The sequence below is a fragment of the Hippoglossus stenolepis genome, chromosome 17 (assembly GCF_022539355.2).
Source record: "Hippoglossus stenolepis isolate QCI-W04-F060 chromosome 17, HSTE1.2, whole genome shotgun sequence".
In the NCBI taxonomy this organism is placed as follows: domain Eukaryota; kingdom Metazoa; phylum Chordata; class Actinopteri; order Pleuronectiformes; family Pleuronectidae; genus Hippoglossus; species Hippoglossus stenolepis.
Window position 1 is genome coordinate 12,118,283 of NC_061499.1, and position 18,443 is coordinate 12,136,725.

An 18,443-nucleotide genomic window follows, 5' to 3' on the forward strand; every position below is an offset into this window, starting at 1 on the left:
ATGTTTTTATACAATATGGACATGAACAATTCAATGATTTGTGTGTTATTTTTATATTCTAAATGGCCTCCATGTCCTCTTTGACATTGTTATTCATAAATAAAAATCATGGAAAGTAGCATTTTCAGTGTCTGAATTTTAACTTTTGGCTCATCAATACCACTGGAAGTGTTGGAGTTGCTTCACCCCCTATAAAAAATCTTGTTTGCGTCCCTTATCGATGGACAATTGGAAATACCCCCAAAGTTTGTTAAGCGGCCCGAACAATGTTTTGACATCATAAGGCCCTCCAGTGGTATGTATCCATATAGATGTCCTATTTGCTTTGGTTTTGAGATGTCTGAGGATTTCATCTTCCACTGCACATCTTGTAAAGGCACTACATGCTGCCTCTTATCATACTTCTGATATCTTAAGACATTTGTTCTCTTCCTTCGAATGTGTGTAGTTTTTTGTTACCAGCCGCAAGTCATAAGTGTTTGATATGGAGCCAGTGCAGTGTGATGGTTGGCGTGTCTGTATGTGGTGAAAAGTTGAGCCAAAGTCTGAGAGCAGCTAGAAAACAAAGTCTGACGCATTCAAAGGATATTTCTGTGGTCGGGTGCCACCCACTCTCATACACCAAACAAATATTTTACAGTTAACAAGTGTTAACTGTAAAATGAGAAATGAGATTGTGGGTGTACTGTTATGAATCTTGGATTTATTTTCTCCCCTTCTGTCAGACTCTGTACAGGTGTGTTTTAGAAGACGTGTATGAGTTCCCTACACTGGAGAAAGATCTGAAGGAGTTCCAGAAGCTCCTGCGTCGGAGACAGTAAGTGAATATATATATATATATATCTACACAAGGATTTTTGTTCTCTATTTTTCCCCCCATGCCTATCCTCACCGGTCCTCACTGTATGACTTGCTTCTTGTAGCACTGTGGATGACTGTCCTCCCAACCAAAAGGTAAGGCCTTTGAGAAGCATAAAACATAAATTAGCGCTGTGTAGGCACTGATACAGCTGCTGTCAGTGAATCAAAAATATTCAGTGACGTATAAACTCATTCTGCTGTTCTCTCCCTGTCAGAGTAAACAAATGTATCAGCAGCTGAGTTTGAAGGAAAACAGTTTGCACCTCAGAAGTCCACAGACAGACACCAGAGAGGGTGAGTACACACACCTTACACAACACACTGTCCAGGACAATACACAAACATGCATAAGGAACGCCTGCGGGTTTTCATTTCCATGTGCACATGCAAATTGCCTCAGCAGAGGGAGTTCAGTTTGTCTGCTTGTCTACATGACAAACATCAGCTCAAGCTTCTCTCTGTAAATACTTGTGTTCTTCAGTCATTTGTTGCGTGTACGTGAGCGCTGACTCCTACCTGAGTGTCCACACGCACCCGTCACTGGAGGCCCATGAGCTGCTGAGGATCATTGGTCAGAAGATGGACAGAGCAGAAGAAGAGATGGTGCTCGCAGTGGTTTCACAAACCGGAGGTACACATTTACATACCGACACAAACACATGAAAGTAATGCACGCACAACACAGTCAACACAAATATTAAATTCCCTTTAAAATTACATTTGTATCTACATCCGTTCCTTCCCTTGTTTGTCTGAAGTAGTCCCTCATTGAGACCACCTTCGTGTACCAAATATGTTCTTTTTAAAGGATTATAAACTCATCGTTGCCTTTACATTAGCAATTACATTGAAGTCAATATTGTCACACTATTTTTAATACTATTGAAAATTTAGTGTTTGGTCAATTTGGTAAAGTTTGCATCACTTTTGGCTACTTCAGTATCACTATTAACGACTTATCCATGCTTTTAACTATTACAACAGGTTATCAATGACTTTAGGCTAACATTAGCTATTTCTGCTGTTAACAATTTTTTTACTTAGTGAACTTTTAAGACTTCTCTGCTTCTCTACCCAAATAAACTGTGTTCAGCTTTTACTGCTGAATCAATATACAGATGCATGTACTCGTGTATGTGTCATAATGGCAAAGTGGGTTCCAGGAGACACCTACTGTAGAAGGAACTACCACAGAGGTGGTTTTGAGTTCAGTGGCAGATGTTTGTAAGTCCTGTGTGCGGACAGATGTTGTAGCTTTGTAATAATATAGTTATAGTGACTACTATAACATGAGAACTCATGTAGGGATGACTATTGAGCACTCGTGGGTCAAACATCATTTTCTTATAAATCAAATCATAACTTTCAATTTTTTTTAGTTAGTTGAACTGTTCCACCCACCATACACCTCAGCAACCCTCGGGGTAGAAGCGTGCCCTGGCTGAGGATCACTGTTCTACACTCTTGGCTCTAAATTACCATCCTCATTTCCTCTCTGCTTCTCCCCTTCTCTTCCCTTAAATGATGGATTCTGCAGAGCGGAGGGTGTTACTGCCCAGTGACTGTGTGTATTCAGAGTCTCTGACCCCACAGGGAAAGCTTGTTGCCTGTCGCAGGGATCTCACTGAGATCTTGGTATGTAACTGCACTGTTCTGTTTGTGTTTCTATCATTCCATATCATTCGATCTTTCCATGTGTTTGATATACGCTGACAGAAGTGTATAAAAGTGCAGCTGGCAGGTTTAAAGCAAACCACAACCTCTCAAAGATATGATTATTTGGTCATTTGCTGACTCTGATACTGTTGATTAACCTTTGTATTGTCTTCTGGCGAAATCGGGCATGAAAATGAATATTCTACCTCCCCAGCTGATACACTTCCACAGTATAATGAGTCATGCATTATAAATGAGCTGGAGAGACTCAGGTCAGGTGATGGTTATTAACTCTGACTCGATAGGAAAGAAAAGGTGCGAGCCACAATTATTTTGACGCCCAACTGTGTGTGACAGCAGAAATGGAAAGTGCTGTATCAGGTTAAGAGTTGTTCTTTTTTTTTTTTTTTTGACAGGAGCCTCAGCTGTGAATCCTAAAATAATTTTGCACTATTTGGCATTTTACACAGTTTTCTTGTTGGATATGTACATTTAGTAAACAATTGATTCTCTACAATAAACCAATTTAATTCTTAATTATTTTATTTTGCATATATCTGCTGAATTAATATCAACTTTCAGCCTCACAAAAGCAGAAATGTAGTATATATAATGATGTAATAATCAATGCTCCCATCTCAGCTTGTGTGTTGGCAAAAGGCACTTGCACATATTGTTTTATGAATGACGATTTGTGTCTGAATCTCCCTCCAGCCTGATTGGTAGTTTATCATGAAGCTGGAATATTTTAGTTTTTGTTTATCATATTTAGAAATAGTCCTCCTTCCTTAGATACAGTTACTGTATCTGCGTTAACCTCACTTTTCTTTGTGTGCTTGTATACGCAGCCTCCTCTAACAGACAGTGGTGAGCTCAGCAGGAGGCCCGTACGACTCTTAGGCATCAACACCTGGGACGTGGCGGCTGCTCTAACACACCTGGACTGGAGCCTCTTCAAATCCATCCACGAGGTCTGAACTCATTTAACCAAATATAAGAGACCAAAAAACATTTTTACAGAAAATCTTAACATAATTGTCCATCTATTCTGTATTATTTATTCTGTAAAATAAAAGTTTTCATTGCTTGGACACGAGCATCAAAGACTCAGAGCTGAGTGGCTGCCAGGAAGAGCTGAATATTAGTTGGCATCAGTGTGAAGCAGAGTACAGACATGTTGGGTGTTAGCAAATCTTTAGACACTGTTTTGTGTTTTATTCTTAATCTCAAATGTGAGCTTTTGCTGCTTTTCTGTTTTTATATGATTCAAAATAACATTTGTATTTGGTTTTTGACTATTTTGGACAAAACAAGTTGATTAAGATGTCACATAGGCTTCTGGAAAATTATGAAAGGAAGGTATTTTGGGATGCATTCGTCTGAAAAGCTTGACGTCTTTCACTCACACTCCTTATTCCTGCTTCCCACCTGCAGCAGGAGCTGGTGTACTACACCCTCAGCCGTGCTCCTGGATCCGGCCACACGACAGCGCTCTCACTCCTTCTCCAGCGCTGCAACGAGGTCCAGCAGTGGGTCATGTCCGAGGTGCTCATGTGTGTCTCTCTAAACAAGAGAGTGCAGCTGCTGAAGAAGTTTATCAAGATCGCTGCTCAGTAAGAACTCAAACTAAAATGAACTTGTATTTATCGGAAAAATCAAGAGTCCTCTGCACTTTCATATATTTTTCACATTTTTGTCTGCTTGTAGTTGCAAAGCCCAAAGAAATTTGAACTCTGCATTTGCCATCATCATGGGTCTCAACACCGCAGCTGTCAGCAGACTCAACCAAACCTGGGAGGTAAGTGTGTGTCTCTGTGTGTGTTGTTTTGTTTAGTGTAGTTCATACACATACTTTTTGTTTTAAATCTAATTCTGACAATGCACCTTCCTTTCAGAAATGTCCAGGGAAGTTCAAGAAGCTTTTCTCAGAGTTGGAGCTCATCACGGTGAGACTTAATAAGATAAATGCAGTGTGAAGGATGTTCTTCTTTTGATTTGATAATCAAATATTTCTACTCTCCTCCCTCTCTGCCTGTCTTTCTCCAGGATCCGTCTCTGAACCACAAAGCCTACAGGGAATCCTTCAAGAGGATGAAACCTCCCAAGATCCCTTTTATGCCTCTTCTCCTGAAAGGTATCATCTCACACACACACACACACACACACACACACACACACACACACACACACACACACACACACACACAGTCTCTCACACACATGCACACACACTGATGAATGAAACTTTAATATGACTGTCCACTGCTCTTAGATATCACCTTTATCCACGAGGGAAATAAGACGTTCCATGACAACCTGGTCAACTTTGAGAAGCTGGTGAGTTGAATCTTTCCGAGTTTTTCTTTCAAACTCTCGAACCTTTTTCAGGAATCTTAGCTCGATAAACCCTCAAGTGAATTTTTAGAGAACAAGATGAGATGCATTAACAGCTTTCAGTGTGTTGCCCACGGAACCAGAGACATGTGGACAGGAGGAGCTGGAGATGGAACTGCTTTCCCCGTTAATCAGAATAGCACTTACCAAAAAAAGTACCGGTGACAGCCAGTGATCGGAGGCTTTTTTTTTTTGATTTTTGTGAACACAATATCTCCAAAGCGCCATTAAAGAATTTCTTCAAATTTGGTTCAAACATTCAGTTGGACTCGAGGATGAACTGATTATATTTTTGGTGGTGAAAGTTAACATTTTAAGGTCACTATGCCCTCACAAAGCATGTTTTTGTCCTCTTGAACATGATATCTTAAGTCTGTGGTCAAAAGTATATACAGTAGACTGAAATTGCACTTGCGGAGGCATACAACGACAGGGCGGTATTTCTGTTATTCTTTTTTTTACCTTTTTTTTTCTAACTACAACTTGGAAATAGCTGTGTTTTTTGCCTTTGTTAAAACCACTTTGATTTTAATTCCAACCTGTTTCAGGAGTGTTGCTTTGAGCTCATCACTGCCAAGTTAATCTTCAGCAGTAGAATCACTCCTGAGTGGTGCCAGGGGAAAAACACTGAAACAGGATTACTGGCTGGCTAATGAGTTCTGGTCACTACAAAAGCATAATTAACATTATTAAAAAGGGGTACATTTATCATGAGAGTAGAAAAGTGCTGCAGGAGGCAGAGAGCAGTAATGGAGAGGAGAGTGCTGCTGAGATTAAGGAGTTACTGCAAGAGACCAGGCTCTATTTTACACAAAGTTTCTGTTTTCTTTTCAACGTATGAATTGACAACTGACAAAAAAAAGAAATGATCTGCCTTATTTTGAATAAAAATATAATTTTAGCTGACATTCATGTTGTTGTTTATTGCTACATGCCTGTACAAATATTACAATGTGAAATATTAGGTATTTTTTTCTCTGCATTGATGCGACATGTCTCCTACACCAACAGCATATGATCGCAGACACCGTGAGGATGATTCGCCACTGCCAGAGCGACCAACCAGGTGAGTCCTCTTGTTTCTGGGTGAATTTAATTGGTGTAAATGATCCAAACATCACAAATGATAAGACCGTTTTTTTTTTTTTACCAGGGGCTCTGATAGTTTCACCGTCTCTGATGAAGTGTTGTATAATGAAGTGTTGTATGAATTGAATATTAGTGTTTGCATCAATTCACTGTGAGGAATCTGCCGCCATCCGCAGTTGAGTTAGTGTACTGCACCCATCCGTTCCACCCTTTCTCTTTCTCTTACAGTTTCTAAGCAACCATTTCCAGACAGTCTTTTATTTTCTGTGTATGGCCACAACAGTGTGTGAATGTGTGTGTTATTGACTAAGGCAGAAAACTCTTCTGCATGACTGACGTGCGTGTTTTGTGTCTGTCTCCTAGGCAACGAGGTAATCGGGGTGGACAGTGCGGAGGTGAGGGCGAGCGTTAACTACCTGCACATCATCGACAATCAGCAGACTCTTTTCGAGCTGTCGCACAAACTGGAGCCACGTGCTTAAACACACAAACCCACTGGACACAGCGCCATGGAGATCCTAGCTTCTGTGACACGGAGGACACTTCTCAACACAATGTCGCATACTCGCGCACACACACACACACTGCTGCCAAGTGGTGAAACCCACAAAGACACAGAGCTGCACTCGGCTTTAAACACTGGACATGTGCTTTTAAAGGAATCGCACGCTTTGTTAAATGTCTATGGGAAGAGAATCTGTGCAGCAGCGCAGAGATTTGCCAAACTGAGAGAGACGGTAAAGGAGGCTGTAATTAGTTTGTACAGTATCTATTGAACTGAATATGCCCTTGGTTTAGTTCTTGTGATGAGCTTTTGGTTATTTATGAGCCTGTCCAGCAGGTGGAACGTTTCCTTTAATTCTGTCAAAGTCTCGTCAGTTTCCTCTGGAGGTCAAATAGGACGCGAGAGCCTCGTCATCATTTCAGTCACAAACGCTCTGTGGTTATAACCTAACGGTGTCATATTATTTAATCTGCATACCACGTATCTGCCTCGTGATGCATGTATACGCAGGATACATGCTGTAGTTATGCAGGTGTAGGTTTGGTTATTGTACTGTAGCATATTATTCAACACCTTTTTTCACCTTTTCCCACTAAAGTTCTGCATTTTGACTCAAAACGTGCAGCTTCAGTGACAAAAGGTGCAACATTAACGGCGTGTCATTCCTGGCCTGTGAATGGAGCGTTGTGAGAGGTTTCCACTGACTGACCCGTGAGGTTTGAAACCCCGAAGCTCTCCTGAACGTCTCACAAACACTGTTGATGGATACTGAATAGTTGAATCGTTGTAAAGTCCTGGTTGACTTTTAACACTCCTCGTGCTCTCTGCTCTGTGATGTTTTTTTTTCTGTGAATAGATAATTATTTTACATTGTATATAATATGGACCTATACATTTTTCAGTGCCAAATGTCACGTTGAGTCCTGCAGCACAGATGTGACGTTGAAATCTTTTTTTTTAATCACAGATTTGTTTATTTTTGAGTGAGCTCTGAAATGACGTCTGGTCCTGGATCATGTGAAGCAGATCTGACTCCTTGTAGAGATGCTTTCTGACATTATGATGACTGATTTCAAGTTGTATATGATGGTATTCCTCACATCATGGGTTGCTATGGAAATACAGCCCCAGTAGTTAAAGTCAAAGCACTGCACCACAGTTAAGAAATAGCTTTATTCCACAAAATCGTGTTCATGAGCAGATTCTAACCTTTTACTATTTGTTCTTACTGACTGAAAAGATCACTTCATTCAGAAGGGATCATGTGTAAACTGTCTGAAAAGTAACACAGGTTGTGGACATTATACATGAAGCACAAGGGCACATACTTTCTCCCTTTGTAGTAAGAATGTCTGGTGGGGAATTTTACAGCTTTGGTTCATCCACTGATTTTTCAAAACTTCTAAAGTTCTTATAATTAAATAAATATTGGGGAGAAAAATTCTCCTTTCTGAATCCAGTAAGTTCTCATATTCTGGAAACGTATTCATGTTGACACATCCACGACTTGTGAAAAGCTTCTATTTGTCGTTCGAATCCCAGAGGAACCAGTTTGTCTTGTAAATATAATTATAACCCTGCCTCACTGTCATCATCGGAACCAAAATGCAGCAGGAGATGAGGGGGATCACTCTCCAGACCCATGAGCAGACCTCACTTGTGTTTGCATTATTTTGTCCTCGCCCTGCGTCTGTTCATGCCGTCACTTCAGTGGTGCATTTCTGCTCAGTTGGAGGAACCATCCGAGGTTGAGATTCCTAAGTGTAACGTACGTGGTGATGCATGTCTTGCATTGTTTAGATAGCTATGAAGCATGGGGGTAAAGTGCAATACAGTAGAAATGTTTGTTGCCACAAGTGTTCATCATCACCATCATTTCAAAACGAAGCCTTGTTGAGAACACATAGCTGCTCTCTCCTGCAGACCATGATGATTCAGCTGGGTAAAGGAAAATCTGAATTTGAAAAAAAATTCTTTGGTTCAGTTCAAGAATCGATCCAGATTTTTATATGGATCGGCATCAAATTGCACACAATACCCCCTAAACATGTCCGATTTTTTTTTTTTTGTCAAGAACCATTAATTATTCTCTGTGAAATCAATGAGAATGTAAAAAAAGATCCTGGATCTGCCCCCTGATCCAGAACCAAAATTGAATGGGCTCTACCGTGACCTTTACCACATCGCTGCACCAATTTTTGTGGTAATCCTTCCAGTAGTTTTTGGGGCAATCTTGCTAACAAACAAACAAACAAACGTGAAAACATAACCTCCATGGCGGAGGTAATTATAAAAGTGATCACAAGGGGAAGACTCACCTTAAACTTAATTTTATGTCATGCTATGTAACCACGTAGATATATTTAAAATCTAAAATACTACAGACATTATCATCCAGGAAGTGTTGCCTGATATTACACGTGAGTCTTGAGATAATTTCCTTCCAGTTATTGACGTCCACAAATGCTACATTAACAATTTAAGAAAATTTGAATAATATTCAAATGATAATATTCAATTTGAAATTATATTCAAATAGACCAATGCAATCTATTTCTATTTATATACAAACAAGCCAGTAGCCAGTCAGATTTACCTTTAGCCTCAGCGTACCCTCAAGTTCGGCCTGTATCATTGATTACGAGGCCAAAACACTTGATGATGCAAACATGCACAACTGAAGTGGGACATCCCGAACATCCGCTGGTGGCTGCTAACACCTGCTAACATCTACTGGTAGTTGGTAACTTAAATTGTGCAGAAGACCTTCAAACGTACAAGGGATATTCACCATCTTGTCCTGTATTCTAAAAAACTACTGGTCACACCAGACCAAATGCAGCAGTAGCAGCAAAACTCCAGCGTGTTCTAACTTCGGCAACAATTGAGTTTTATTCAGCTTTTTAATTGTGAGAGACGCTTGTTATTTCTTCTTTTTAAAGTCAAATTTCCAAGATGCTTTTTGTGAAACCAAGTCAGTGATTTGTGATTCGGCTGCGAGAGCTGATAAGTCAGAGCTGTGGTTTCGTCGTATTCAGCGTCATAGAGAGGCCTTGTGGTCGTCATATTTACTATTAACCATGACACACGTGCACAGGCACAACTCTGCTCCACCTCGTCCACGGAGCAGAACAATTGTGCTGAATGAGTAATTTATTGTAATATATTGTTTATTTATGTATTTTAAAGTTGACAATATTTCGGGTTTATGTGCCTGAGGTTTAACACGTGCACACACATCAGATCAAAAAGGTGTTTGTGGGTTTGAAGCTGCACTGCTGGAATGTAAAAGTATGTGTTGTGTTTTATGGCCACTTGAGGGCAGCAGAGGAGCAAGTTGGTGTGATGACGTTTGAGAAAACCACAGGAGGTTGTATTCAGTATTTTATCATTGTCATAACTGTGTAAAACATTTTTTATAACAATGTTTAAATTCTGTTTGCATGTTAAAAGAAAAACACAAAGTTCACAATGCAAGACAGGACACATTGAAGGCTTTGTACTATTGTAATATTGTCTATGTGTAAATATACGCCTACAGTTGTTATGTTGTTATTACTTATCTGTTGTAAATGGAAACCAAAAGAGTCAACAATGAAGCAATACGTCTCCCCCTCGTGACCCCTCAGCCTTCAGATAGCTGGAGCTACCCGTCTTTTCTAAAGCTTCGTTTTACTATGTGAACATTTTACTGAAAATGAATAAACTATAGGTTTTATGTGACATCCAGGTGAGCGGGTGGTTTATTTCGCCTGCGTTCACTCACACTGTGGTTGTGTATTACTGAAATGTCCAATGATATCCAACACCCTCTCTGAAGCTCCCAAAAAGAAGATGGCGGAGGTGGGAAGCTGTTTTAGAGGAATGTATTTGGTCCATCTTCGTTTTCTTTTTTAACACTTACACTATAAGAAACTCCATAGACAACACCAACATATTCAGAACTCTGTGGATCCCTTGTGTTATTAAGTCTAAATTGACAGGTAGGTCATAAATGTATTACTTTTGAAATCCTGCTCCTTAAATCATGAACCAGATTTGCACAGTTCTAAGGAACATGAGTAAGTAAAAGAAAGAAAATCTTGTACTTAACTGGATCTATTGAAGACAGTGGTATCAAGCATTTTGGGCTTGTCAAATTAAAAGCCAAGTGAGAAAATAAAAGAAAATGATAAGGTTTTTTATATTAAGATGTTTGAATCATGATTCTAAACTGCTGGACAAACTCATTTGTTTACTTTTTAAGAAAATCTGTACTATTTAATTGGATCTATTACGAAGCCTCCAACTGTATCAAAGTGAGTCAAGAATTTCCAAAGGAAAAGCTCAGTACAAAGATAACAGTAAATGATCAGATCTGTAGATCTATGGCAGCTGCTGATGCCCAGTGATCTCAGCAACTTCTTAGAAAGGGCAAAGGGAACATTAATTCACTGGTATTTAAATGGCACTGATATCAGATGTATCATTGACAGATAGTTTGTCTCTTTTCATTGCTGTTTATCTGTTTGTTAGCTGGATTTCGAAAGATGTTTCTTCGCCAGTGTAATGTTTCCCGGCAACTCTGATTGGACCATTGGACCACTCATTATTGATTACTTTAAAAGAAATAAAACATTGTGGCTCTATTATGGTGCAATAAATATGCATAAAATATAAGAACATAGAAAAACAAAGAGCAGAGCTGTCCTGGACGTTCCAAAGCTAAACAGTTGTTGATATTTAGTGAACAATTGTTTCCCCCTTTAATTTCCTTATTGTCTTTTTAGAGTGTTGGGTGATTCTGGGGCAAACACTTCTGATGCACGTTCGTTGGGAGCTATTGGTTTTTCTGTCTCGTGTTCAGAGAAAACACTTTGTTCTGTGCAGCTGTGTATAAAACAAAGTGTTTGCCAAGTGCATTTGACCAATAATATCACACCAACAGTGCAGACACCCTCTCTGAAGCGTATAAAAGAACGCAGCCTGCCCACCTGTCTCCTTCAAACTCTCATTCTCATCCAACAGTGCAGATCATCTCCAACCCCTCATCCTGCTCCTGTGACAGAGAGAGAGACGTCAACATGATCCTGCTCCTCCTTCTGTTCGCCCTGACCCTGGGTGCTGTGTCTCCTTCAGATGGACCTGAGCTCCAGCTGCAGCGTAGAAACTGTCCCATGTTCTGGTCCAGCTTCAACAACCGCTGCTACAAGTACGTGTCCACACGGATGAACTGGGCTGATGCAGAGCTCCACTGTTTGTCAGAGGGAGCCAACCTGGTGTCTATCCACAGTCTGGATGAACATAATTTTGTCAAAACCATGATCAAGAACTTTGACCATGCTGAATTATTCACCTGGATCGGACTCAGTGACCACCACAAAGAAGGCAGCTGGATGTGGTCTGATGGTTGTGCAGCTCAATTTTACCTTTGGTCCACAGGAGAGCCAAACAACAATAAAGGAAATGAAGGCTGTGTTGAAAATAACTCTCAGACAGAAAAGAAATGGAATGATCGAAATTGTAATGACCATATTCCCTCTGTTTGTGCATCTCGTATAATCTGTCCTCAGTGATTGTTAAGTCTGATTTAACCTGGTCACTGATCACCTGATGCTTGTTGACATGAAATAGTCCTCAGCAATAAAGATACAAATGCACACTTCTATGTTTGTACTCATTTCACCCACTTACTTTTCATACCTGTTGTCAGGTATTTGTTTTTGGTGATTTTAACAATTACAATGTTATTGTTAAAATCAATGACAATTGAACACATTTAGTGTTGAGTACAAATAAAATGATGATGATGATGATGATGGAAACACGAAAACAGCAACATGCAATACATCAAAATACCAACAGTAAAGATAAAATAAAATAAAACAAAATAATATAAAACAAAATAACATAAAATAAAAACCTGCTGGGATAAAAATGTTCTCAACTTAAAAAGAAGGCCAAAGAGAAGAGACGTGTTCTTCACAATGATTTGAAGTGTGCTAGAGACGGGGCAGATCTAATATGGAGTGGTACGCTGTTCCACTAGTTTGGGGCGGCTACTGCAAAGGCTCGATCGCCTCTGGTTATGAGCCTCGGTTTAAGTAAGTCCAGGAGCAGCTGAGTGGCTGACCTCAGCTCTCTAAGTGGAGAGTGGACATGAAGGAGCTCAGTAAGGCGGTGACAGTCCATTAAGAGGTTTGAAAGTTAACAATAATGTTTTAAAATCAATCCTGTGACCAACAGGAAGCCAGTGGAGGGAGCTAAACACTGGTGTTATACGGTCCCTCTTCTTCTTTCCTGTATGGAGGCGAGCAGCAGCATTTTGGACGAGCTGCAGGCTACAGTAATCAAGTCGAGAAGTTATGATGGCATGGATCACCCTCTCTAGGTCTTTAGGTCGGAGATAGATCTTTACCTTAGCTATAAGTCTCAACTGAAAGAAGCTAGACCTAACAACAGATTGTCAAATTTAAAAACACTGTCCAGATGAACACCAAGAGTCTTCACAGAGGAGTGAATCATAGGGGCTAGAGGGCCAAATTATTTTTGCGCGTTTTGGGCCATGTTCACTATTTACCACTTGGGCCACTATAGGTTCCTATCCAGATTACAACTTGCCCAGAGCACCACGTGTTTGGCAAAAAAGCCCCACATTCATAGAAAGTGCAGATATTAGCTGATATATGTAATGGAGGAAAAGTTAAAAGTAGACAAAAATAAATCCACTTAAAGTAAGGACACATGGAAAATGTTCTTAAGTACAGTAACTAAGTAAATGTACTTTGTTACATCCCACCACTGTGGCACTGTTATAGTACAACAAATATTCATAAAATATAAGAACATAGAAAACAAAGAGCAGAGCTCTCCTGGACGTTCCAAAGATTAACTGTTGTTAAAAATTAGTGAAGAATTATTTCCTCCCTTTAATTTCCTTATTGTCTTTTAAGAGTGTTGGGTGATTCAGGGGCAAACACTTCTGATTCACGTTCGTTGGTTGACTATCATGTTTAAATCATTATGTATTTATTAACAGCATGTAACCAGCAGAGTTGTTATTGGGGAGATCCAAGCAGTAGGGAGATGCTATTTATTCATAGCACTAATAACAATAAAACCACTTAATGAGATCATTAGGAGTCACAGCAGAGATCCAAATATGATCTATTCTATTTCATGTATTTCATTAAAAGTATCTTTGTCTTACTTATTAACTGTCTGTAGGTTGTGACAGTCGCCACCAGAGGGCAGCAGAGGAGCAAGTCAGTCTGATGATGCTGTGCTCAGTCATTTATTAGCTGTTGTCATGTCTGTGTGAAGTCCTGTTTAATTAAAGCAATGCTGTTTGCATGTTAGATAAAACACAAAGTTCACAATACAAGAGAGGACACATAAAAGACTTTGTAATCATAACATTGTCGATGTGTCAACTTGTGTTTGGGAGTTGTTTACCTGGTGTGAATGAGAAGACGTCAACCACAAAGTGACATATCTGCCCTCGTGTCGTCTTTTCTAAAGCTGCGTTTTACGAGGTCAAAAGGTTGAACTGAAAAATCGTGTGAAAACTTATGTGACATCCAGGTGAGCTGTTGGTTTTTCTGACTCGTTTCCAGAGAAAACACTTTTATCAGGCAGCTGTGTATAAAACAAAGTGTTTGCCAAGTGAATTTGACCAATAATATCAAACCAACAGTGCAGACACCCTCTCTGAAGCGTATAAAAGAACGCAGCCTGCCCACCTGTCTCCTTCAAACTCTCATTCTCATCCAACAGTGCAGATCATCTCCAACCCCTCGTCCTGCTCCTGTGACAGAGAGAGAGACGCCAACATGATCCTGCTCCTCCTTCTGTTCGCCCTGACCCTGGGTGCTGTGTCTCCTTCAGATGGACCTGAGGTCAAGCTGCAGCGTAGAAACTGTCCCATGTTCTGGTTCAGCTTCAACAACCGCTGCTACAAGTACGTGTCCACACAGATGAACTGGGCTGATGCAGAGCTCCACTGTTTGTCAGAGGGAGCCAACCTGGTGTCTATCCACAGTCTGGATGAACATAATTTTGTCAAAACCATGATCAAGAACTTTGACCATGCTGAAGGAAAAACCTGGATCGGACTCAGCGACCTCCACAAAGAAGGCAGCTGGATGTGGTCTGATGGTTCTGCAATGGACTTCACCTTTTGGTTCTCAGGAGAGCCAAACAACAACGAAGGAAGAGAACACTGTTGTTATAACAACATTAGCGATGATACGAAATGGAATGATGGATATTGTAGTGACCTATATCCTTCTGTTTGTGCATCTCGCATAATCTATCCTCAGTGATTGTTAAATCTGATTTAACCTGGTCACTGATCACCTGATGCTTGTTGACATGAAATAGTCGTCAGCAATAAAGATACAAATGCACACTTCTATGTTTGTACTCATTTCACCCACTTACTTTTCACACCTGTTGTCAGGTATTTGTTGTTTGTTGATTTTAACAATTTCAATGTTATTGTTAAAATCAATGACAATTAAACACATTTAGTGTTGAGTACAAATAAAATGGTGATGATGATGATGATGATGATGATGATGATGATGATGATGATGATGATGATGGGTCAATTAAAAGGAGGGTAGTGAGAGTGAATGCAGACAGAGGACAGAATGGAGTGGATGACTTGAAAAAAGAAGCATGAAACTAAACGGCTACTTTTATTTGACGTAAACGTTATTGGATTATCACTGAGTCGGTGGTGGAAGCAAACTGCACATAACATGACGAAGTTGAAATGATATTTATCTGACGTGCCCGAAAACAAGAGGAGCAGCTGCCTTTGCTCCTGATGACTTCAGAGAGGAGGTGGGAATAAGGAGGAGACTGTTTCAATGTCAAATACTAAATAAGGACTAAAGAGTTTAAAGAGTTTCTGGAAGACAGAATATTTTGGGATGTGTAAACAGCTGCTTCTGTCTCATTGGAGCTGATTCCAGCTGGCATGAACAAAGTGTGTGTGTGTGTGTGTGTGTGTGTGTGTGTGTGTGTGTGTGTGTGTGTGTGTGTGTGTGTGTGTGTGTGTGTGTGTGTGTGTGGTTTAGAACTAGGGAACAGTAAAATCTGTAGTGGAATATATAGAAGATAAAGTAAAGTAGATATCCATCAAAACTGTTCTTTCACACTGTTTTTTAGTGCATGATCTTAAATTAAACTGTTAATGTCAAGTTCAATTTTATTTATATAGCACATTTATAAAAACTTGGAAACAAGAAAACATTAACATGCAATACATCAAAATACCAATTGTAAAGATAAAATAAGATAAAACAAAATAAAATAAAATCTTCCTGGATAAAAATGTTCTCAGCTTGAAAAGAAGGCCAAATTGAAGAGACGTGTTTTTCACAATGATTTGAAGTGTGCTAGAGACGGGGCAGATCTAATATGGAGTGGTACGCTGTTCCACTAGTTTGGGGCGGCTACTGCAAAGACTCGATCGCCTCTGGTTATGAGCCTCGGTTTAAGTAAGTCCAGGAGCAGCTGAGTGGCTGACCTCAGCTCTCTAAGTGGAGAGTGGACATGAAGGAGTTCAGTAAGGCGTGACAGTCCATTAAGAGGTTTGAAAGTTAACAATAACATTTTAAAATCAATCCTGTGACCAACAGGAAGCCAGTGGAGGGAGCTAAACACTGGTGTTATATGGTCCCTCTTCTTCTTTCCTGTAAGGAGGCGAGCAGCAGCATTTTGGACGAGCTGCAGGCTACAGTAATCATATCGAGAAGGTTTGATGGCATGGATCACCCTCTCTAGATCTTTAGGTCGGAGATAGACCTTTACCTTAGCTATAAGTCTCAACTGAAAGAAGCTAGACCTAACAACAGATTGTCAAATTTAAAAACACTGTCCAGATGAACACCAAGACTCTTCACAGAGCAGTGAATCATAGGGGCTAGAGGACCAAATTAGTTTTGCGCGTTTTGGGCCATGTTCACTATTTACCACTTGGGCCACTATAGGTTCCTATCCAGATTACAACTTGCCCAGAGCACCACGTGTTTGGCAAAAAAGGCCCACATTCATAGAAAGTGCAGATATTAGCTGATATATGTAGTGGAGGAAAAGTGAAAAGTAGACAAAAATAAATCCACTTAAAGTACAGACACATGGAAAATGTTCTTAAGTACAGTAACTAAGTAAATGTACTTTGTTACATCCCACCACTGTGGCACTGTTATAGTGCAACAAATATGCATGAAATATAAGAACATAGAAAACAAAGAGCAGAGCTCTCCTGGACGTTCCAAAGATTAACTGTTGTTAAAAATTAGTGAAGAATTATTTCCTCCCTTTAATTTCCTTATTGTCTTTTAAGAGTGTTGGGTGATTCTGGGGCAAACACTTCTGATTCACGTTTGTTGGTTGACGATCATGTTTAAATCATTATGTATTTATTAAGAGCATGTAACCAGCAGAGTTGTTATTGGGGAGATCCAAGCAGTAGGGAGATGCTATTTATTCATAGCACTAATAACAATAAAACCACTTAATGAGATCATTAGGAGTCACAGCAGAGATCCAAATATGATCTATTCTATTTCATGTATTTCATTAAAAGTATCTTTGTCTTACTTATTAACTGTCTGTAGGTTGTGACAGTCGCCACCAGAGGGGAGCAGAGGAGCAAGTCAGTCTGATGATGCTGTGCTCAGTCATTTATTAGCTGTTGTCATGTCTGTGTGAAGTCCTGTTTAATTAAAGCAATGCTGTTTGCATGTTAGATAAAACACAAAGTTCACAATACAAGAGAGGACACATAAAAGACTTTGTAATCGTAACATTGTCGATGTGTCAACTTGTGCTTGGCAGTTGTTTACCTGGTGTGAATGAGAAGACGTCAACCACAAAGTGACATATCTGCCCTCGTGTCGTCTTTTCTAAAGCTGCGTTTTTCGAGGTCAAAAGGTTGAACTGAAAAATCGTGTGAAAACTTATGTGACATCCAGGTGAGCTGTTGGTTTTTCTGCCTCTTGCTCAGAGAAAAGACTTTGTTCTGTGCAGCTGTGTATAAAACAAAGTGTTTGCCAAGTGCATTTCACCAATAATATCACATCAACAGTGCAGACACCCTCTCTGAAGCGTATAAAAGAACGCAGCCTGCCCACCTGTCTCCTTCAAACTCTCATTCTCATCCAACAGTGCAGATCATCTCCAACCCCTCGTCCTGCTCCTGTGACAGAGAGAGAGACGCCAACATGATCCTGCTCCTCCTTCTGTTCGCCCTGACCCTGGGTGCTGTGTCTCCTTCAGATGGACCTGAGGTCAAGCTGCAGCGTGGAGACTGTCCCATGTTCTGGTTCAGCTTCAACAACCGCTGCTACAAGTACGTGGCCAGACAGATGACCTATGCTAAGGCAGAACTCAACTGTTTGTCAGAGGGAGCCAACCTGGTGTCTATCCACAGTCTGGATGAACATAATTTCGTCCAAACGCTGATTGAGAACTTTGACCATGCTAATGGGAAAATCTGGCTCGGACTCAGCGACCTCCAAGAAGCAGGCAGCTGGATGTGGTCTGATGGTTGTCCGGCTCGTTTTTTCCTTTGGTCCTTAGGAGAGCCAACCAACTACGCAAATGAAGGCTGTGTTGACAAGAACTTTCACACAGATAGGAAATGGAATGATCGACATTGTAATGACCATATTCCCTCTGTTTGTGCATCTCGCATTATGTGTCCTCAGTGATTGTTAAGTCTGATTTAACCTGGTCACTGATCACCTGATGCTTGTTGACATGAAATAGTCCTCAGCAATAAAGATACAAATGCACACTTCTATGTTTGTACTCATTTCACCCACTTACTTTTCATACCTGTTGTCAGGTATTTGTTTTTGGTGATTTTAACAATTCCAATGTTATTGTTAAAATCAATGACAATTGAACACATTTAGTGTTGAGTACAAATAAAATGATGATG

General features: G+C 40.1%; 4 protein-coding genes across 4 annotated transcripts in view; all 4 read left to right on the plus strand.

Annotated features, from left to right (window-relative positions):
- The window catches only part of rapgef5a (Rap guanine nucleotide exchange factor (GEF) 5a), a 46,002-nt gene extending 35,774 nt beyond the window's left edge, over positions 1 to 10,228 (plus strand). The window contains exons 14-26 of the mRNA XM_035183332.2: positions 726 to 817; positions 924 to 954; positions 1,077 to 1,155; positions 1,343 to 1,492; positions 2,399 to 2,496; positions 3,366 to 3,488; positions 3,952 to 4,130; positions 4,225 to 4,315; positions 4,413 to 4,463; positions 4,564 to 4,651; positions 4,790 to 4,854; positions 5,923 to 5,977; positions 6,364 to 10,228. Of these exons, the coding sequence (XP_035039223.1) occupies positions 726 to 817; positions 924 to 954; positions 1,077 to 1,155; positions 1,343 to 1,492; positions 2,399 to 2,496; positions 3,366 to 3,488; positions 3,952 to 4,130; positions 4,225 to 4,315; positions 4,413 to 4,463; positions 4,564 to 4,651; positions 4,790 to 4,854; positions 5,923 to 5,977; positions 6,364 to 6,482 (1,221 nt within the window). The 3' untranslated portion in view covers positions 6,483 to 10,228. The remainder of the gene's footprint in view (positions 1 to 725; positions 818 to 923; positions 955 to 1,076; positions 1,156 to 1,342; positions 1,493 to 2,398; positions 2,497 to 3,365; positions 3,489 to 3,951; positions 4,131 to 4,224; positions 4,316 to 4,412; positions 4,464 to 4,563; positions 4,652 to 4,789; positions 4,855 to 5,922; positions 5,978 to 6,363) is intronic.
- Positions 10,229 to 10,341: 113 nt separating this feature from the next.
- Positions 10,342 to 12,150, plus strand: LOC118125017 (lactose-binding lectin l-2-like). Its single transcript, XM_035183333.2, has one exon. The coding sequence runs from the start codon at positions 11,569 to 11,571 to the stop codon at positions 12,058 to 12,060; it is 492 nt and encodes a 163-aa protein (XP_035039224.1). The 5' UTR covers positions 10,342 to 11,568; the 3' UTR covers positions 12,061 to 12,150.
- Positions 12,151 to 14,254: 2,104 nt separating this feature from the next.
- LOC118124935 (lactose-binding lectin l-2-like) lies at positions 14,255 to 14,808 on the plus strand. The gene has a single exon (XM_035183158.1). The coding sequence runs from the start codon at positions 14,317 to 14,319 to the stop codon at positions 14,806 to 14,808; it is 492 nt and encodes a 163-aa protein (XP_035039049.1). The 5' UTR covers positions 14,255 to 14,316.
- Positions 14,809 to 17,659: 2,851 nt separating this feature from the next.
- Positions 17,660 to 18,300, plus strand: LOC118124980 (lactose-binding lectin l-2-like). Its single transcript, XM_035183265.1, has one exon. The coding sequence runs from the start codon at positions 17,722 to 17,724 to the stop codon at positions 18,208 to 18,210; it is 489 nt and encodes a 162-aa protein (XP_035039156.1). The 5' UTR covers positions 17,660 to 17,721; the 3' UTR covers positions 18,211 to 18,300.
- The last annotated feature ends 143 nt before the right edge of the window (positions 18,301 to 18,443 follow it).